This window comes from Mesoplodon densirostris, chromosome 12 (genome assembly GCF_025265405.1).
Source record: "Mesoplodon densirostris isolate mMesDen1 chromosome 12, mMesDen1 primary haplotype, whole genome shotgun sequence".
NCBI classification, from domain to species: Eukaryota; Metazoa; Chordata; class Mammalia; order Artiodactyla; family Ziphiidae; genus Mesoplodon; species Mesoplodon densirostris.
Genome location: NC_082672.1, coordinates 32,180,013 through 32,202,596, shown reverse-complemented (window position 1 = coordinate 32,202,596; position 22,584 = coordinate 32,180,013). Strand labels below are relative to the sequence as shown.

The window sequence follows — 22,584 nt, the reverse complement described above, 5'->3', positions numbered from 1 at the left end:
GGTTTTTTTATTTGTTGTTGTTCTTCTTTCTGTAATTGTTTTGGATGTAAGGTTAGGTTATTTATTTGAGATTTTTCTTGTTCTTGAGGTAGGATTGTATTGCTATAAACTTCCCTCTTAGAACTGCTTTTGCTGCATCCCATAGGTTTTGGATCGTTGTGTTTTCACTGTCATTTGTTTATAGGAATTTTTTGATTTATTCAGTGATCCCTTGGTTATTTAGTAGTGTGTTGTTTATCCTCCATGTGTTTGTATTTTTTACAGACTTTTTCCTATAATTGATATCTAGTCTCATAGCCTCGTGGTTGGAAAAGATACTTAATATGATTTCAGTTTTCTTAAATTTACCAAGGCTTGATTTGTGACCCAGATATGATCTATCCTGGAGAAGGTTCCATGAGCACTTAAGAATAAAGTGTATTCCGTTGTTTTGGGATGGAATGTCCTATAAATATCATTTAAGTCCATCTTGTTTAATATGCCATTTAAAGCTTTTGTTTCCTTACTTATTTTTCATTTTGGATGATCTGTCAGTTGGTGAAGGTGGGGTGTTAAAGTCCCCTACTTTTATTGTGTTACTGTCAATTTCCCCTTTTATGGCTATTAGCATTTGCCTTATGTATTGAGGTGCTCCTATGTTGGGTGCATAAATATTTACAATTGTTGTATCTTCTTCTTGGATTGATTCCTTGATCATTATATAGTGTCCTTCTCTGTCTCTTGTAATAGTGTTTATTTTAAAGTCTGTTTTGTCTGTTATGAGAATTTCAACTCCAGATTTCTTTTGATTTCCATTTGCATGGAATATCTTTTTCCATCCCCTCATTTTCACTCTGTGTGTGTCCCTAGGTCTGAAGTGGGTCTCTTGTGGACAGCATATATACAGGTCTTGTTTTTGTATCCATTCAGCTAATCTGTGTCTTTTGGTTGGAACATTTAATCCATTTACATTTAAGGTAGCTTTTGGTATGTATGTTCCTATTACCATTTTCTAATTTTTTTGTGTTTGTTTTTGTAGGTTCTTCCTTCTCTTGTGTTTCCTGCCTAGAGAAGTTCCTTTACCATTTGTTGTAAAGCTGGTTTGGTGGTGCTGAATTCTCTTAGCTTTTGCTTGTCTGTAAAGCTTTGATTTCTCCATCGAATCTGAATGAAATCCTTGCTGAGTAAAGTAATCTTGGTTGTAGGTTTTTCCCTTTCATCACTTTAAATATGTCCTGCCACTCCCTTCTGGCTTGCAGTGTTTCTGCTGAAAGATCAGCTGTTAAACTTATGGGGATTCCCTTGTATGTTATTTGTTGCTTTTCCTTTGCTGCTTTTGATATTTTTTCTTTGTAATTAATTTTTGATAGTTTGATTATTATGTGTCTTGGCATGTTTCTCCTTGGATTTATCCTGTATGGGACTCTCTGTGCTTCCTGGACTTGATTGACTATTTCCTTTCCCATATTAGGGAAGTTTTCAACTATAATCTCTTCAAATATTTTCTCAGTCCCTTTTTTTTCTCTTCTTCTGGGACCCTGATTGTTCGAATGTTGGTGCGTTTAATGTTGTCCCCGAGGCGTCTGAGACTGTCCTCAATTCTTTTCATTTTTTTTTTCTTTATTCTGCTCTGCAGTAGTTGTTTCCAGTATTTTATCCTCCACGTCACTTATCCGTTCTTCTCCCTTAGTTGTTCTGCTATTGATTCCTTTTAGAGAATTTTTAATTTCATTTATTGTGTTGTTCATCATTGTTTGTTTGCTCTTTAGTTCTTCTAGGTCCTTGTTAAACATTTCTTTTAGTTTCTCCATTCTATTTCCATGATTTTGGATCATCTTTACTATCATTACTCTGAATTCTTTTTCAGGTAGACTGCGTATTTCCTCTTCATTTGTTTGGTCTGGTGGGTTTTTACCTTGCTCCTTCATCTTCTGTGTATTTTTCTGTATTCTCATTTTGTTTAACTTACTGTGTTGGGGTCTCCTATTCACAGGCTGCAGGTTCGTAGTTCCTGTTGTTTTTGGTGTCTGCCCCCAGTGGGTGAGGTTTGTTTAGTGGCTTGTGTAGGCTTCCTGTTGGAGGGGACTGGTGTCTGTGTTATGATGGGTGGGGCTGGATCATGTCTTTCTGGTGGGCAGGGCCATGTCTGGTGGTGTGTTTGGGGGTATCTGTGAAGTTAGTAAGATTGTAGGCAGCCTCTCTGCTAATGGGTAGGGTTGTGTTCCTGTCTTGATAGTTGTTTGGCCTGGGGTGTCCAGTGCTGGAGTTTGCTGGCTGTTGGGTGGAGTTGGGTGTTAGTCTTGAGATGGAAATCTCTGGGAGAGCTCTCGCCGAGTGATATTACATGGAGCTGGGAGGTCTCTGGTGGACCAATGTCCTGAACTTGGCTCTTCCACCTCGGAGGCTTGGGCCTGACACTGGCCCGGAGTACCAAGACTCTGTCAGCCACATGGGTCAGAAGAAAAGGGAGAAAGAAAGAAAGAGAGAGGGAGAGGGAGGGAGGGAGGAAGGGAGGAAGGGAGGAAAGAAAGAAAGGAAGAAAGATTATTAAAAAAATAATAATAATAGTAAAAAGAAAAAGAGAGCAACCAATCCAATAAAGAAATCTACCAATGATAAAAAGCGCTAAACACTAAACTAAGATAAAGATAAAAATCAGAAACAAGGGCTTCCCTGGTGGCGCAGTGGTTGAGAGTCCGCCTGCTGATGCAGGGGACACGGGTTTGTGCCCCAGTCCGGGAAGATCCCACATGCCACGGAGCTGCTAGACCTGTGAGCCATGGCTGCTGAGCCTGCGCGTCCGGAGCCTGTGCTCCGCAATGGGAGAGGCCACAACAGTGAGAAGCCCGCGTACCGCAAAAAAAAAAAAAAAAAAAAATCAGAAACCAAACTGTTGCTGACAGTACACGCCATGTCTACAGTTGCTCCCAACGTCCAACTCCTCAGTTTTGGGATGATTCATTGTCTGTTCAGGTATTCCACAGATACAGGGTACATCAAGTTGTTTGTGGAGTTTTAATCCACTGCTCCTGAGGCTGCTGGGAGAGATTTCCCTTTCTCTTGTTTGTTCGCACAGCTCCTGGGTTTCAGCTTTGGATTTGGCCCTGCCTCTGCATGTAGGTAGCCCTCAGGCATCTGTTCCCACCCATACAGCATGGGGTTAAAGCAGTGGCTGATTGGGGGGCTCTAGCTCATTCGGGCCAGGGGAAGGGAGGGGTACAGTATTTATAATTGGAATGCGGGGCGAGCCTGTGGCAGTAGAGGCCATCGTGACATTGCAGTAGACTGAGGCGCGCCATTTGTTCTCCCGGGGAAGTTGTCCCTGGTCTATGGGACCCTGGCAGTGGCGGGCTGCACAGGCTCCCAGTGGGGAGAGTGGATAGTGACCTGTGCTTGCACACAGGCTTCTTGTTGGCTGCAGCAGCAGCATTAACGTTTCATGCCCGTCTCTGGTGTCCGAGCTGATAGACCGGCTCGTGCTTGTCTCTGGACCTCGTTTAGGTGGTGCTCTGCCTTCTGTGGGCAGATGGGGAAGGAATCCCCTCTCCTCACGCACCCCGAAACAATGTTCTCTTGCCTCTTCGGCAGGTCCAGACTTTTTCTCAGACTCCCTCCCGGCTAGCTGTGGCGCACTAGCCCCCTTCAGGCTGTGGTCACGCTGCCAATCCCAGTTCTCTCCCTGCGCTCGGACCGAAGCCCGAGCCTCAGCTCCCAGCCCCGCCTGCCCCGTGGGTGAGCAGACAAGCCTCTCGGGCTGGTGAGTGCTGGTCGGCACCGATCCTCTGTGCGGGAATCTCTCTGCTTTGCCCTCTGCACCCCTGTTGCTGTGCTCTCCTCTGCTACTCCGAAGCTTTCCCCCTCCGCCACCCGCAGTCTCCGCCCGCAAAGGGGCTTCCTAGTGTGTGGAAACCTTTCCTCCTCCCCAGCTCCCTCCCACTGGTGCAGGTCCCGTCCCTATTCTTTTGTCTCTGTTTTTTTTTTTTTTCTTTTGCTCTACCCAGGTACATGGGGAGTTTCTTGCCTTCTATGAAGTCTGAGGTCTTCTGCCAGCATCCAGTAGGTGTTCTGTAGGAGTTGTTCCACATGTAGATGTATTTTTGATGTATTTGTGGGGAGGAAGGTGATCTCCATGTCTTACTCCTCCGCCATCTTGAAGGTTCCTCTAGGAGACTTTTAGAAATATTTTGGGGGGTATTTTTGGTAGTCACAATTACTGAGGAGTGCCGTGGGCATTTATGGGCAGGTCTCAGCGTTACTAAATCACCTGCAGTACATGGGACAATCCTGAATTAGGAAGCATTGTGTTGCCCTAAATCGTGGCATCACTTGTTGAAGAGTTACAGTACAGAGCACAGTGACAGTCTGAGTCATTCAGTCCCGTGTTTTACAATGTCTGTTTGCAAATTTCAGTTTTGTGTAAAAAATTAAATATTTAGCAAGTCTACTTTGTGTTGGAAGGATTAAAGTGACATTCTTATGCTACTTTATGATACTGGGAGTCACAGCTCTACTGGAAAATGATGACCAGATATTTGCAATTTAGCAATTATTCTTGACTAAGTTGTAATGAAAGATCTAAGTAATAGTTGAAGTTTGCTGTATAGACAAGACAGTATTTTACAGTTCAACCAACATTAATTTCCAACCATGTGTTAGATACTAAGATAAGGGCTTTGGGGAAAATAAAGATGAACCGTGAATGCGTCTTGTACTCATGGATTATACCAGGTAGTTGACTAGGTCATACGGACCCAAGTAACTATAACAGATAAATGTAAAAAGTGGTATGTTGCAATTGGTGTAAAGTATTAATGGAATTGCAAAGGAGAGAAGATTTGCTTCTAGTTTGGGGAACCAGGGAAGTGTTTGTGGCATAAGTATCAACTTTTAGGTGATGATGAGATTCAAGGTGTGGCTTCATTTTGGGTAGCTGTATAGTGAGAGTGAAACTGATTGGCTTTCTTGGTAAGACATTGTTTATATGACGGATTTCCTAAGTCCCTAATTTTTAAATTTTATCTTTTATCCTATACAGTATAATATGCTAGAGACACATATTGTTAGTTTCTTGTTCTATATTCTTACTTTTCGAAGTCTAGTATCATATTTTAAGTATTTAAGAAAGTATTGATCAATGGATTGGATATGGAGTGTGCAGAAACTTTTTTTTTTTGGTATGCGGGCCTCTCACTGTTGTGGCCTCTCCCGTTGCGGAGCACAGTCTCCGGACACGCAGGCTCAGTGGCCATGGCTCACGGGCCCAGCCGCTCTGCGGCATGTGGGATCTTCCCGGACCGGGGCACGAACCCATGTCCCCTGCATCGGCAGGAGCACTCTCAACCACTGCGCCACCAGGGAAGCCCCAGAAACTTTTTTTTTTAAATAATGAATTTCTTCAGGTAGGTATCACCCTTTGTGTCCTCACAGTGCAGAAGAAAGGAATAGAAATATGTTAGCCCAGATGCTGATTTGCAAAGATGCTGTCCTATCTTAGTTTTAAGTACAACCTTTGGGTCTGAACTCTAGTTTCAGAATTCTGTTTCCTACGTGCCTGTACTGTATTCATTTTACCATAAAGAAGTCTTTCCATAAACCATTCTTGAAAAGATACTCTATTTAAAAGAGTTTGAAAGTTAGTGATATTTATCAATAGGCACTATGACTCCTTTCACTCTGTGACCAGTGACATCTCATTAGGACAAATTTATTGATTTATGATTCTGAAGAACTGAAAAACTGGACTGAATTTAGATCGTCTATATTTCTTTAAAGAAAAATGGGGTATAGAATTCACTCTCTCTGAAAAATCCTGACCTTTAGCATGGCCTGCTTTCATATAGAGTTAAATTTAAAATGAGTATATTGAATTCCCCTCATTTTTGGTAAATGAGCCAGAAGTGGCTGATCTGTTTTCACATGCTTTAACTCAGTGTGTGGTGAAGGACAGTATTATAGCAGAAGTGTGTCTTTTTGGATGAACATAAATACAGGTAGGCAAGATTGGATTTTGGTTGTGGATTTGGAGGTACAACGAGAAATGCTGACATTTTTAAAGCTATTTTGAAGTATTATGTATTGTTTTGACAGAGAAACAAGACTCAGTATGGGAGCTATGGATGAAAATAGTTAAAAATTTTATATGAATACTAATTTAGAAATAGGAAAGATCTAGAAAAATACCTAAATTTCTTTTCACACATTTGACATAATTACTACTGGCGAACAAATTGCTGATCAAGATAATTTAAATTAATGGTGGTTCACCAGAAGGGTGTTTAAAACCCCTCTCCATAATATAATAATGTCCTTATTTCTTTTTTGAGTAATTGCTGCCCTCTAGTGAGATTTTATTTTTTTCTCATAATAAAATACCTATACCAAACTCCTCTATGGAAATAATTGATCTTAATTTTCAAAATATTCCAAACTTTATAATGTCTAATTCACTAATATAGTAAACATTTATTTTTAGAAAGAAAAATAATGCATTTGAAACACAGAATAGCCCTTTAATCATAGAAGCTAAACAGATACAACAGACTTATGTAGCTGTAGTTGGTAAATATAAATTGCACTTTGGTTGAACCCAAGTATAATAAATTATCTTATTGTGAGACTATTATATTTTAAAGAGATAATGTATTTTAAGTTTTAGTAGAGTGCCTCACAAATAGTAAATACTATATAAGTGTTAGTACTTTTAACAAGAATCTAGAACTTTCACATAATCTAATATAATGTTTTGTAGGTATTAGGTTTTTCTGCAATATACTGTCAGTAATTTTCTTTTTTAGTTGTCCATGCAGTATTTCCTTGGTTAAAAACCTTTTGGTGAACTATAACATAGCATCTTCTTTTGTGTCTTTAATATAAAATAAATTATAATTAGGTAAAGATTAATTCAATTCTACAGATTTTGTTAAAAATTAATATTAGTTTTATTTTGATCATATGGATTAGATTTTGAAGGTATTTTGAGCATTAAAGTAATTAGTACAAGTATAAAAATTTATCTTTCTAAAACTGTTTCTCATTTGGTTTTATATATTTTATTACTTAATATGTTACTGAAAAATATATTATTTCTTACCAGTGGTATTGATGCTCTTTTGGAATTAAAACCATTTGTGGAAGAAATCCTCCAAGGAAAAACTTTGACTTTGCCCTTTGAAGGGGTTGACACTTTTGGAAATCAGGTTGGATTTGTGAAGCTGGCAGAAGGAGATCACATAACCCCACTTTTGGAGATAGCAGGTAAAACAAACAGTGATATACTTCCATGAAATCTCATCTGTTGAAGAAGCAATTTTTTTCTCCCAATTCTTATAATAGAGATTTGACATCTTTTAATTTGGGGGAGCCAGTGTAACCTCACTTTATAAGTGAGCTGCTTCAGCATTTGCTTATATAGGGAAATAGCCAAATAAAGGGTGGGAAAAGTTATCTTGATTCTTTGACCTGAAGAATATGTTGATTCTGGAAGATGATGGACTGGACTCAAGTATTTGTTAGGACTGTCCTAATCATAAGTCTGAAGGATCCAATGCTTATCATGACATTTGACATGTGGTTGGCATTTAGTAACTATTGAATGAATTAATAAGAATCACCAATTGCCTATTTGGAGGCTTGTGGGCATTGTCAGCCCCATTCCGGAGAATCAGTAGATGAATCAGCAGCATTTTTCTCTGCGCTACCTTTTTACCTTCCTGTTTAGGTACTGCTCTATGAGCAGAAAGTCCATTGATGGTGGTAGAAGGTCTCATATCCATTGGAGGACACATTGCTTTGTGCAGCACAATTGAAAATGTTAGGGAAATAGAAGCAGAAAATTATAAAGCCTGGATGGGTGCTTTTTAAAGATGATCCAGAGATCATAGTTGGGTGTTAGTAAAACAATTGTTAAGAAAACAATTTTTATTTCCACTTCCTCTCATATCGTGCCAGGTCGTTTCATGTCATATCATTTCAGGTTCAATAATCCTTGATTCATAACACACTCTCATCATTGCTCCATGCTGGGTTTATTTTTATCTATCTATTTATCTGTCTTAAAATAATATCATAATCATCTGGGAACCCACCACCCAAAACAAAAGCTAGGACCTTGGTAGTAATCTAACCATATTGTCCTTTTCATTAATCTATCCTTTGGCCTTCCTTCATTTAAGCTAACCATCATCCTGAGTCAGGGTTTATTTCCTTGTATTCTCCCCAAGTATATGTATTTTTAATTGGTTTTAATCTTATAAAAAGGATATCCTATTGTATGAGATCTTTTGAGACATAACTTTTTAAAAAACTTAATATATTGTCTTTATGCCGTTTTTAGTTGCCCATTCAAAAGTGCACCTCTTTAGGGGTGAGGGAGGCATGAGGATCAGATTCCATTTCATTGTTGGTTAAGTTTTTCTTTTGTGGAGCAAAGTATGTATAAACAACAAACAAGCAAGCATTTAAACAATAGTCATGAGTCAAGTAGGATTTAAAATCATTAGTTGGCCAAGGAGAAAGCAACTCTAAGAGTTTTGATGGCAAAGCATTTGGGAACCCATGCCTTCAGTTAACAGACTTAATCTGTTCATCCTGAACTGCTCTGGAGAGAATGCTAGATTCAGGTCTTTCCTTTTGTAATATAAATATGTCTGAGCTCAAGAAACATTTCTAATTAGTCATTCATTCATTGTTCTTTTAAATAATTCAATGGGTGCTTGCAACATTGAGAATTCCATCCATTCTTAGCAGTAGTCTCACAAAGGCAGTTTCCAGTATTGATGAAAGATCCATTGTGTGGTGAGGAATGTGAAATCTCACCAGCTTTAGTGTGACTCTGAGCTCAAGGGTGTTGGTTTGTCATTTTAGAAAAGGCCACTGTCCCTGTGGTTCCTTTCTAGATGCCAGAGACTGTTTCTTAAATATATATATACTTTTCTAAACGTTTAAACAAAACATTACAAAAAATGGAAAATAGAATGGCACTCTGTCTACTCATATAATCACTTGCTTTTAATCTTTTGTGTGTATACTGTACTGTTGTTTTGGGTTATGTTTTTTATTTTTTTATTTTTTTAGCTGTGTCCTGCAGCATGCGGGATCTTAGTTCCCCACCAGGGATCGAACCCGTGCCCCCTGCAGTGGAAGCACGGAGTCCTAACCACTGGACCACCAGGGAATTCCCTGGATTATAGTTTTTATGCAATTTTATAAGACATCTAAATATTTGAATATGTATATGGAAAATTTCAGTGAAGTTTAGTTGAGCCTCAATTTGTGTAGTGTTCAGATAGTCCAGATGTTCAATACATGGAATTTTTGTTAATATTTCACTTCATTAGATTTATTTTTAAAAGAATGCCTCAGGATTAGTATTGCTTTAGTTTATTAGTTTATTAGTTTATTTTTGTGTATGGTGTTAGGGAGTATTCTAATTTCATTCTTTTACATGTAGCTGCCCAGTTTTCCCAGCACCACTTATTGAAGAGACTGTCTTTTCTCCACTGTATATTCTTGCCAAGTATATTCTAGTTTCATTCCTCAGTCTCATGTTTTCTGTTTGTCACACTATGACCTATCAGAGCAGACATTTTCCAGTTTTACTTAAAGCACACTGACACACATACACACCAAACTGAGACAGCTCAGAATTTAGAGATGTTAAGTAGTGAAGTAATAAGAGAAATTGTGTTTATGACAAAGGAATAAGAAAAACTCTCAGTGGTTTTAAGCATACCAAACTAGGTTTCTTACTAAAAACTTTTCTTTTTTTGGTTTTAAAAACAGTATTTTCAAATTGGGTTTGGGCTTAGATAAAAACACAGTGAGACAAAAACACAAGACATACTTGTTTCCAAAGTCACAAAATGACATTGTTAAGTATACATTTTTGTCAGCTTTTTGTGTGTGTGGGGGGAAAAAAACTCAGTACTCTATGCTGGAGAAAATATTTTCAGGAGTTACAGTATATTCATACAGGGGGAAAATGTTTTTTTTTTTTTTTTTTGCATATCGCTATGATCTTCAAAAAATATAAAATTAAATTTACAAAAAACTGGAAGAACAAGTATAAGCAGTCTGGTATTTACTGCAATGTCCAGCACTATCATAATGATCTTTAGCATAAAAGCAAAAAGAAATTCATGGATCTCAAGCATCTTCAGTAACTGCCAGTATAGCTTGTAACTACTGTCCTTGCTTCTTTGAGAGATACCTTTCCCAATATTTGTGATTTAGGTCCAAAAAGTCATCTAACTTTGCTATTTCCTTGAGGTACTGGGTTAATTTTAAAAGTTCTGCATAATGTATTTCAGATAAAAAAAAAAGTTCTTTGTCTTTATCTCGATTTAGGTGTGTTTTCATAAAAGGTCTTATCTTTAGTCCATTCTGTAGGTTCATTAGAAAATTTCTTCCTATGTCATCAAACATGATGGTTTTTTTTGCTGTAAAACTCTGAAAACTTTCCCCATATAACACCAAGAGGCTTTACATCTATTAATCCTCTCCTTAGAGTATGCACTGTTATCATAGCAGCACTGTCCAACATGAAGATAATCTTGTAATTTGCATTTGTACTCACTCCCAGCTATTTCATTTTAGCTTCAATCCACTTCATGTTTGTTGCAGATCAAATAACAATGTCATAATCCTCATATGCAGATGTTAGGAATTCATGAAGATATGGCCACATTAATTCTACCCCAGTCTCTGCACAAGAGACTGTGGTCAAATAATGTATAATCAACACCTAATACCAAAGGTTTTTTCCCTTCCCTGGGAGGATTCAAAATTTCCACTTGGTACTCTTTTACTCTGTGGGAAATTTTCAGTAGGTTTTTCTCCCTATTTTCTACTTCAACTACTTCATCTTCAATATCAGAGTCGTTAACAACATCATCATTGTCAGGAGGTGGACCTAAGGCATCTTCCAAGCTCTCCTCATGAGTTCCCATCATCATGATTTTAGTATTTGGTTTCAGTTTGAGAGCTCCAAGCTTAACATCATCTTCTGCAGGTTTGCCTTTAACTTTGAGTCCAAGTAACTTCTGGCATTCTGGTAGCACTCCCCTAAGGGTCTTGAGAAATTGAGATCTAGCACAGTATCATCTTCTGAAAGTGTGGTCACTGAATATTCCTGTCTACCACATTTTACAATGATAGGAAGAGCCATCCTTGAAACATATGATGAGGCAGCTTGCGTTCAGAAAAAGATACGTGGAGCACAGCGGAACCAGCAGCAGCCCAGGAAAAATTTTTAAAGAACGTAAATTTAATTATTAAAGTGTTGATAAAGAGTTAAGTTTAAGTACATGTTATGAAGTGAAACTAACTTGAAAAATAGTTGAAAATTATAGTTCATGAATAGTCTGATTTACCTAATTTTCATAGAGTTTTTCAATTTTCAAGTTAAAAGAAACAAATTCTTAAAATATTACACAGTTGTTAGGAAAAAAGACTGAATTTCAGACACTAATATTTGAACTCATTATTGAAAATTTACAGGGTAAAGAGTAATTTAGAATTAATGTGTAATATTGAAGAAAATTATTATGCATTTTGAACTAATAAAGTCTGAATTGATGAGCTAGTAACTGTTACTTTTGGTAGATGCCTGTGGGCTGAAGAGACCACGCCCATCTTTTTTTTTCTTTAATAATTTTTATTGGGATATAGTTGATTTACAATGTTGTGTTAGTTTGAGGTGTACAGCAAAATGAATCTGATATACATATACATATATCCACTCTTTTTTTAGGTTTGTTTCCCATATAGGCCATTACAGAGTATTGAGTAGAGTTCCCTGTGCTATACAGTAGGTATTAGTTATCTGTTTTATATATAGTAGTGTGTATGTGTCAATCCCAGTCTTCCAGTTTATCCCTCCCCCACCCCATAACTGTAAGTTTATTTTCTACATCTGTAACTCTATTTCTGTTTTGTAGATAAGTTCATTTGCAGCCTTTGTAAAGATTAGTTATCTTATTTTAGTTATCTATTTTATATATAGTAGTGTGTATATGTCAATCCCAATCTCCCAATTTATCCCTCTCCACCCCTTTCCCACTTGGTAACAATAAGTTTGTTTTCTAAATCTGTGACTCCATTTCTGTTTTGTAAGTAAGTTCATTTGTACCATTTTTTTAGATGCCACATATAAGTGATATCATATATTTGTCTTTCTCTATCTGACTTCACTCAGGATGACAATCTCTAGATCCATGCATGTTGCTGCAAATGGCATTATTTCATCCTTTTTTATGGCTGAATAATATTCCATTGTATAAATGAACCACATCTTCTTTATTCATTCCTCCGTCAATGGTCATTTAGGTTGCTTCTGTGTCCTGGCTATTGTATGGAAACACAAAAGACCACGAATAGCCAAAGCAATCTTGAGAAGGAAAAAAGGAGCTGGAGGAATCAGGCTCCCTGACTTCAGACTATACTACAAAGCTACAGTAATCAAGACAGTATGGTACTGGCACAAAAACAGAAATATAGATCAATGGAACAGGATAGAAAGCCCAGAGATAAACCCACACACATATGGTCACCTTATCTTTGATAAAGGAGGCAAGAATATACAGTGGAGAAAAGACAGTCTCTTCAATAAGTGGTGCTGGGAAAACTGGGCAGCTACATGTAAAAGAATGAAATTAGAATACTCCCTAACACCATACACAAAAATAAACTCAAAATGGATTAGAGACCTAAATGTAAGACTGGACACTATGAAACTCTTAAAGGAAAACATAGGAAGAACACTCTATGACATAAATCACAGCAAGATCTTTTTCAATCCACCTCCTAGAGTAATGAAAATAGAAACAAAAAGAGGCCACGCCCATTTTTGCACACTGTGTACATGTAGGTTTATGGTGGTAGCCGCTTGAGGGAGCTGGTATACAGCAGCAAAGACTGTGTCTCAGCTTACTACCTTGACCTTGAGTGAGCCTGTTTTTCCAGAATAAAAAGCACCTTCTGATTTCCTAGCAGTACACAATAGCTCATAGAGCTAAGAAGGTATTGAAAATTAGGCATTTACATGTCATTTCTCCACATTTTACAGTGATGAAATTGCACTGGAAGCTTTTTGCATAGAAATGAATGATTTCATTCATTTTTTTGTGTGAAATGTAATTTTGTTAAGAAGTGTATTAGATTGAGAGATTGCTAAAGATTTAGCCTGCTGGGATTATAATAGTCCTTGCAAATCTATTTTTTTTAATGAGAAAAATGTGCTTGTGTAGCATGATAAAAGATTCCAAGTGCATTTATCTCATAAAAGGAAAAATGAAAGGTTTTCAGGGTGTTCATTTGAAAATTACTCTTTCTCTTATTATGACCGTCATGTTCCCCAAAAGATGGAGAGTATATGCCCTGTGTTTCTGCTCCTTGTGCAGATTCTGTTCAGTTGCTGGTATCTTCGGGCCTTTTTCTAAGCTGTTCTGCTCTTGCACTTCTAACCACCACAGGCAGGTGGACATCCCAGCAGCCTGCTGACCCTTCCCCTTAATGGCTGGACTAAGCTGTCTTCAGAGACATCAGCACACCTTAGCCACACATCATTTAGAACTAAGCAAAGACAAGCTTTTCTCCCCAGCCAGGATGTCTGAATCACAGCCCCGCTCCCTAGAGGGCCCTCAGAGCCTCTGTCGCACGCCCTGCCTCTGTGCAGGCCCCCAGGCACAAATGCTCATACTTCTCCCCTCTCACCTCTCTTTTTACCCTTTCCATTGTCCCGTATAGGGACAAATTGTTTTTCCTTTTACCCTCCTAGATCCTCCCCCAGGGACCCTGTAGACTTAGACTGACAACAGATTAACAAGGGAAAAGCAAAGAGTTTGGTAATGTGTCCAATACACATCACATGGCTGAAACCTCAATGAAGGGTAACTCACGGGGGTGGCTAGAATATGGGCTCATATAGCATCTTAACAGAAGAATAATAAATTTGTAGAGAAGTGACAAGACAAAGGAAAAGGGTTTTAAGCTTTCAGGGCGGGCAGACTGTGGGGGGAGCCTCTAATGGAGTAAGGTTTGTATGCATAGGTCCACCTTGGCCATACAAATTCCCCAGGAGAGCGGACTTGGCAATCCTAATTTTTCACAAGTGTCTGCTTTTGGTCAGACAAGGGAAGCTCTGGGAAAGTTTCTTTTTGCATCTATTGATTCTCTTTGTCTCTAGCTCAAAATATGCCTTATGCCCAAGTGGCACATTTTGGGTTGGCATATTCCCTATATCTTTTATTTTACTTGATTTTCAATCAAACACTTAAATGGATTTCCTTTATGCTGGATATTATTCTAATCATCTTACAAATGTTAACCCTTTCAATCCTAACAACTATGTGAGACAGGGATGATTGTCATCACCCCCGTTTTACAGTTGGGAATCTGAGGCACAAAGAGGCTAAATAATTTGTTAGTAAGTGGTAGAGCCAGGACACAAATCCAGGCAGTCTGGCTCCATGTTCTGTGTTCTTTTTTTTTTTTTTTAAACATCTTTGTTGGAGTATAATTGCTTTACAATGGTGTGCTAGTTTCTGCTGTATAAAAAAGTGAATCAGCTATACATATACCTATATCCCCATATCTCCTCCCTCTTGAGTCTCCCTCCCACCCTCCCTATCCCACCCCTCTAGGTGGACACAAAGCACCGAGCTGATCTCCCTGTGCTACATGGCTGCTTCCCACTAGCTATCTATTTTACATTTGGTAGTGTATATATGTCCATGCCACTCTCTCACTTCGTCCCAGCTTACCCTTCCCCCTCCCTGTGTCCTCAAGTCCATTCTCTATGTCTGTCTTTTTTCCTGCCCTGCCCCTAGGTTCTTCAGAACCATTTTTTTTTTTTTAGATTCCACATATACATGTTAGCATACAGTATTTGTTTTTCTCTTTCTGACTTAATTCACTCAGTATGACAGACTTGAGGTCCATCCACCTCACTACAAATAACTCAATTTCGTTTCTCGTTATGGCTGAGCAATATTCCATTGTATATATGTGCCACATCTTCTTTATCCATTCATCTGTCAGTGGAAACTTAGGTTGCTTCCATGTCCTGGCTATTGTAAATAGAGCTGCAATGAACATTGTGGTAAAAGACTCTTTGAATTATGGTTTTCTCAGGGTATATGCCCAGTAGTGGGATTGCTGGGTCTTATGGTAGTTCTATTTTTAGTTTCTTGAGGAACCTCCATACTGTTCTCCATAGTGGCTGTATCAATTTACATTCCCACTAACAGCGCAACAGGGTTCCCTTTTCTCCATACCCTCTCCAGCATTTATTGTTTGTAAATTTTTTGATGGTGGCCTTTCTGACCGGTGTGAGGTGATACCTCATTGTTTTTTTAATTAATTAATTAATTTTTGGCTGCATTGGGTCTTTGTTGCTGCACACGGGCTTTTTCTAGTTGCAGTGAGGGGGGGCTACTCTTCGCTGCGGTGCGCGGGCTTCTCATTGTGCTGGCTTCTCTTATTGTGGAGCACGGGCTCTAGGCGCGGCGCGCGGGCTTCAGTAGTTGTGGCATGCAGGCTCAGTAGCTGTGGCTCACGGGTTCTAGAGCGCAGGCTCATTAGCTGTGGCTCACGGGCTTAGTTGCTCCACGGCATGTGGAATCTTCCCGGACCAAGGCTTGAACCCGTGTCCCCTGCATTGGCAGGCGGATTCTTAACCACTGCGCCACCAGGAAAACCGTCCTTGTAGTTTTGATTTGCATTTCTCTAATGATTAGTGATGTTAAGCATCCCTTCATGTGTTTGTTGGCAATCTGTAAATCTTCTTTGGAGAAATGTCTATTTAGATCTTCTGCCCGTTTTTGGATTAGGTTCTTTGTGTTTTTGATATTGAGCTGTATGAGCTGCCTGTATAGTTTGGAGATTAATCCTTTGTCAGTTGCTTCACTTACAAATATTTTCTCCCATTGTGAGGGTTGTCTTTTTGTCTTGTTTATGGTTTCCTTTGCTGTGCAAAAGCTTTTAAGTTTCATTAGGTCCCATTTGTTTATTTTTGTTTTTATTTCCATTTCTCTAGGAGGTGGGTCAAAAAGGATCTTGCTGTGATTTATGTCATAGAGTGTTCTTCCTATGTTTTCCTCTAAGAGTTTTATAGTGTCTGGTCTTACATTTAGGTCTCTAATCCATTTTGAGTTTATTTTTGTGTATGGTGTTAGGGAGTGTTCTAATTTCATTCTTTTACATGTAGCTGTCCAGTTTTCCCAGCACCACTTATTGAAGAGACTGTCTTTTTTCTCTTCTCTCGCACCTCGGAGACTCAGGCCCAACACTCTGCTGGAGCACCAAGACTCTGTCAGCCACCCAGAAAAGCTAGAAGATGCTGAGGTTGTATAGAATATTCCTTGCAGCTCCTTTCTTTTGGAAGCCTTTTGATCTGCACTCTACTTCTCCCTCCTTCTCTGCTGTCTTTGTACAAATAACCTGGACTTTCCACCAGGGATGTTGAAGAGGAGACACATGGATCTACGTAGATCTCAGCAACCTCAGCGTATGATTTTCTTACTTTCCTTGGTAGAGAAATTTCATCTTTTCACTTCAGGGAAGCACTTTACGGCTTCTCTTTGGCATATCTGAATTGCCAGTGTCACTAATCTGGCACTTTGAGGCCATTACTAAGTAAAATCAGGGTCACTTGAACATAAGCACTGCAATATCACGAGGTGTGAAGTGACAAACCTGTGTTCTTTTTTTAAACAGTTAGTATTATTTATTATAATGTATGTGTGATATACAGTGTACATAAAGAAGGATATTTGGTACAGAATAAATGCCCATTTAAGAAATGTTAGCTACCATTATCATTGTCATGAAATAGTCTCCGAAACTTTTACTGGTTGTATAATATTCTATTGCAGTATAATTTATTTTACTATTCCCCTCTTGTTAGATTTTTCTAAAATTGAGCTATAATTGATTTATAACATTATATTTGTTTCTGGTGTTCAACATAATGATTTGATATTTGTATATACTGCAAAATGATCACCATAATAAGTCTAGTTAACATCTATCAGCACACATAGTTATAAAATTTTTTTCCTTGTGATGAGAATGTTTAAGATTTACTCTTTTAACAGCCTTCAAATACGCAAGACAGTATTATTAAGTATGGGCACCATGCTGTACATTACATCCCCAGGACTTTTTTTTTTTTTTTTTTGCGGTACGTGGGCCTCTCACTGTTGTGGCCTCTCCCATTGTGGAGCAGGGGCTCTGGACGTGCAGGCTCAGTGGCCATGGCTCACGGGCCCAGCTGCTCTGTGGCATGTGGGATCCTCCCGGACCGGGGCACGAACCCGTGTCCCCTGCATCGGCAGAGGGACTCTCAACCACTGCGCCACCAGGGAAGCCCAAGGACTTATTTTTTTAATAAGTGGCAGTTTGCATCTTTTGACCTCCTTCACCCATCTTGCCACTCCCACTAGATCCTGTGTTCATAATCACTATGCTGGTCTGTTACACTGTAAATGAACAACAGGACTCCTAACAGGTTTCCGGAAGCACGCCTTCTACCTTCCAGCCTAAGCTGAAGCCTGGCTCCAGTCTGAGATCATAGCTTCCTCGCTGCACCAAATGCCTCGCACCACAGGACCCAGAAATGTCACCCACTTTCTCTTAGTTCTTTCTTGCTTTGTCCCTGTTTTGCCCTCACACAAAAGCCTTTTTTTATTGATGGTTCATGGTGTCAGGTTTTGTTACCCTCTACCTCTCCTTTCTGCTGTTGTCTGAATATTTCCTCTTGGGCATTGAGGGTTTTGTTCGCTCTCTTGCTGCAGCACTGTGAGCACAGACATCCAACCATCCTGGCTCAAAGTGAGCTGTGGGGTCAGTCAGAGCTGATTGCTGGCCTGCTCCCTGACCCACAATGAAGCCTGTGACCAGCTGAGTGACTTTAAGCAATCTATCTAATTCCTTACTTAATTTCCGTATTTGTAAAACGAACATAATAGAAACTATTCTCAAAACAAAATGAGATAATATACATGAAGTGCTTTGGTATAGTGTTTGGCACATGTACAGTATTAAATAGATGATAGCTATTATCATTAGTAATAATAATAATAATTACCCCCCGACTACTACCATTACAACTGTTCCTTTTCTTGAAATCCCTTGAGTTCTTTGACAGTAGCCTCCTATACTCCGCTCTAGCTGTTTGTAAGCATAGTGAAATCTTTGACTCTTCATCTGCCAGAATGACTCTGAGACCTTAAGTTGGGTATAGCTGTCTATCACAACTTTCCAGACGCCTTGCTATGGCCCACGGTATCCTTGTGTTCTGGTCTCATGCTGAGGTCTCCTGTCTTACCCTGCTTCTCTCTTCTCCCTCAGTATGCTCCAGTTACACTGCCTTCTTTTCAGGTATGGGAAGGAATTAAATAAATACAAAAAATAAAAAGTTAAAAATAGATAGGGCCTCCCTGGTGGCGCAGTGGTTAAGAGTCCGCCTGCCGATGCAGGGGATACGGGTTCGTGCCCCGGTCTGGGAGGATCCCATGTGCCGCGGAGCGGCTGGGCCCGTGAGCCATGGCCGCTGGGCCTGCGCATCCGGAGCCTGTGCTCCGCGACGGGAGAGGCCACAACAGTGAGAGGCCCACATACCGCAAAAAGAAAAAAAAAAAAAAAAAAAGATAAAATTATATTACTTAGGATTACAAAAGTATTGTCTCTTTATTATTCATTTTGATGTTCTTTTATACAGCAAAGTCTCCTTGTGTTTAAAATATACATTAAGAAATTGTTCTTCAGACAATTTGCTTCTTTAAATATGAGGTGAATTATATTATTTAGGGAGCATTCTTAGATGACTTTTGAAGGATATCTGTTGTATTTGCTATGTGCTTTTCTATTTAGCGCTTGAAAGAATGTCTTTGGTACTAGGAGGAATTGAACAATTTTTAAAAATATTCATAAGCTTCTCTTCCAGAACATGAGTTAACATAGATGAAAAATGACCTGTGGTTTTTACACTAGCAAGAATTTTTCTGATCTCAAGAATGATATTTCTATAACCATTACCCAGTATTCTGGCTAAGCAATAGATTATACTTATAGATTATATTAGGAATATAGAGTCAATCCTAAGAAATACTTTCCCAAATGAAGGTGACATTTGTTCCCCATATTTCTATGTACCTAGAGAATATACTCTGCTGGAAAAACACAGTAATAAAAATGAAATGTGCTTTGTGACAAATATTATTTAAACCAGTATTGTGGATAGATATCCACCATCAAAGAGTTCAGACCCAGTGAATAATGAGAACTGTTGGATCAAAATTTGATGTAGGGCTTCCCTGGTGGCGCAGTAGTTGAGAGTCCCTCTGCCGATGCAGGGGACACGGGTTCATGCCCCGGTCCGGGAAGATCCCACATGCCGCAGAGTGGCTGGGCCCGTGAACCATGGCTGCTGAGCCTGCGCGTCTGGAGCCTGTGCTTCGCAATGGGAGAGGCCACAACAGTGAGAGGCCCATGTACCGCAAAAAAAAAAAAAAAAAAAAAATTGATGTAACTGAAGCCAGTAAATCAGAAAATGTTGTTTCTTTAGAATCAATTTACAATATTGATACAGCAAATAAAATAATATGTAAAAACAAATGTAGATAATAATGAACCATACAAATACCTACTATTTTGATTTCTGTTAACAAAGCTCCTTTCCTTATATCTCTTGTATTTTCTGATAATTCTAAACATTGTCTTTCTACTTCTTGGGCTAAAATCTGTCCAATGATACTATAAACTCCATAAAAGCAGGGACATGTTTGCTGTCTTCAGGGCATATTGTTCCTGGCACATAGGAGAACTGCTCAGTAAATAACTTAACAAATGAATTTTACCTTTGACACTTTCTAGCCATTTCTATTTTGAGGGTTGGTGTGAACACGTTGCTAAGTTGCCATCCGAAGCTCTTCTATGTGATAATTCTTCAAATAACTTGAACACTTAGAAAATATGCCCTAATCTCTTTAGTCAAATTTTAGGGATTTAGTAAGTTAGTCCATTATGGTATATGTTAAACCATCAGACATTGCCAATATTTGACTGTTTTTGAGCAATAAAAATGACAGTTTTATAATATTCAGCTTAATCTTTTGATATTAGGTGTGTTTAAAACAGTTGAGAATATGCCGAAATAAAGAAGTTTAAAGCTGGGTTTTGACGGGGTAGTTGAGAAAAGATATACCTGTTTGTGATTATATGAACTAAAAGGTGATAAGTTAATTGTAACAGTACAGACAGACTTCGTTTTATTGCTCTTTGCTTTATTGTGTTTGACAGATACTGCTTTTTTTTTTTTAAAACAAACTGAAGGTAACCCTATATAGAGCAAGTCTATCAGTGACATTTTTCTAACAACATTTGCTCACTTAGTGTCTCTGTGTCACATTTTGGTAATTCTTGCAATATTTCAAACTTTTCTGTGATTATTATATTTGTTATGGTGCTCTGTGGTCATTGATCTTTGGGGTGCCATGAACCATGCATATATAAGACAGCCAGCTTAATAAATGTGTGTCTTCTGACTGCTCCACTGACTGTCCATTTCCCCATCTCTCGCCCACTCTTTGGGCCTCTCTATTCCTTGAGACACAATAATACTGAAATTAGGCCAGTTAATAACCCTACAATGGCCTCTAAGTGTTCAAGTGAAAGGAAGAGTTCATCAATGCGGCAAACTTCACTGGTGTCTTATTTTAAGGAACTGCCTCAGCCATCCCAGCCTTTAGCAGCCATCACCTTGATCAGTCAGCCGCCATTGACATTGAGGCAAGACTGCCGACCAGCAAAAAAACCTAGTATTCACTGAAGGCTCAGATGATGGTTAGAATTTTTTAGCAATAAAGTACTTTGTTTTTTAGGTGTAATGCTATTGCACATTGAATAGACTACAGTATAGTGTAAATATAACTTTTTTATGTCCCCCCCCAAATTTGTGTGACTTGCTTTATTGTGATATTCTGCTTTATTGTGGTGGTCTGGAACTGAACCCTCAGAATCTCTGAGGCATGACTGTAATTGGTACGAATACAGTCTTCTTTAAACACGCATATATTGGCTTGTTGTCTCTTTGTGTAGGTTGCCTAGTATCTAAACTCTTCCCCACTATCTCTCATGTCAGATATGTGCTTTCAGAGACTTTTCTTTTTGGTGTTACATGATCTTGCTTTGGCCCAGACTTTGAGTCAGAAGCTAGCAATCTGAGCAGAAAAGGACTGTGCAGAATCCATTGTGGGGATAGGTTGTGTCGTCAGTGTCTAAAGCAGGTGACAGAGTTCTTGCCCTTTGTGTCCGTGCATGGCTTCAGTAGTGCCGGCTGGGAGAGGTGGTGGCATCCCCGGACCTGTTATCCATTGTAATGTTGGACGTCTTGGCTTCCTAGCCTTCCAGCCTGCAGCTCTAGTCCTCTCAGTGTTATTATATAAATTCCTTTCCTGCTTAACTCAGCCAAAGTTGTCATCTGTTGCTTACAACTAAGAACTAGTGTTTTCTTGGTATTTTAATGGTCTATTGCATAACCTTTTTTATTACCATAGAAGAGAGAGGAAAAATCATATGGTGGCAGTGACTCACAGTGAAGGGTTTTAGGACATGCCCCAAATTTACAAACCCATCAAAACATCACATTTAGCACATACTAGCACTTGGTAGATATTACAGAAGTAAAATAACAGGGAGATTTTTGAAAATGTGGTGGGATAATATTTTGAGATACCGAATTTTTATCTGTGTGTTTCTTGTATCCCTTCTTTAATGCCTAGCCACCCCTCCAAGCAGTGGCACCTCGTGCTCAGAAGAGAGAGAATACAGCAGAAAAAATAGAGAAAGGGCTTTGGGGTTTCAACGACAAAGGATAATGGTGTTTTTCCTGCCCTGATGCTAGGGAAGATTCCCTAGTTTGGGTGAAGGGGAGAGTCAGAGGCTAAACTAGAGTGTGAATTCTTGCCCCTCCATCATCCCCAGAACGAAGCAACAGAAACACCCTAAGTCTGAGAGCAGAAGTGACCTGTGGTCTCTTTCTGAGACATGTCCATAGAAGTAGCAAAGCCAGAGTGGCAGTGGAAGTGAAGAGAGGATGGTCTTGTATGATGGATGGCTGTACAGTATTCTCACCAGTTCCACCTTTGCACTGGGGAACTCTGCTTTTTCTGTGTGCTCAAGAGTAGTGGAAGGGGGCTTCCCTGGTGGTGCAGTGGTTAAGAACCCTCCTGCTAATGCAGAGGACGCGGGTTCAAGCCCTGGTCCGGGAAGATCCCACATGCTGCTGAGCAACTAAGCCCGTGCGCCACAACTACTGAGCCTGCGTGCCGCAACTACTGAAGCCTGCACTCCTAGAGCCCGTGCTCTGCAACAAGAGAAGCCACCGCAATGATAAGTCCACACACCACAATGAAGAGTAGCCCCCGCTCACCGCAATTAGAGAGAGCCCGTGCGCAGCAAGGAAGACCAAACACAGCCAATAAATAAATGAATAAATTAAAAAAAAAAGAGTAGTGGAAGGATGGTAAGGGGCCTCAGCTCCATTGAGTTTATGAGTTTGTGAGCAATAGAATGAAATCTTGTGTACCTGCGAGGGCACAGAAATTA

The 22,584-nt window shown here is 39.3% G+C and overlaps 1 protein-coding gene and 1 pseudogene across 4 annotated transcripts in view; one reads left to right on the top strand and one right to left on the bottom strand.

Annotated features, from left to right (window-relative positions):
- Nucleotides 1–22,584, top strand: part of AKAP7 (A-kinase anchoring protein 7) — a 131,542-nt gene that overhangs the window by 29,711 nt on the left and 79,247 nt on the right. For all 4 annotated transcript variants that reach the window (XM_060114807.1, XM_060114806.1, XM_060114804.1 and 1 more), the window contains one exon: nt 7,073–7,233. In XM_060114807.1, the coding sequence (XP_059970790.1) occupies nt 7,073–7,233 (161 nt within the window). The remainder of the gene's footprint in view (nt 1–7,072; nt 7,234–22,584) is intronic.
- On the bottom strand, nt 10,076–11,143 carry LOC132500249 (ubiquitin-like domain-containing CTD phosphatase 1; annotated as a pseudogene).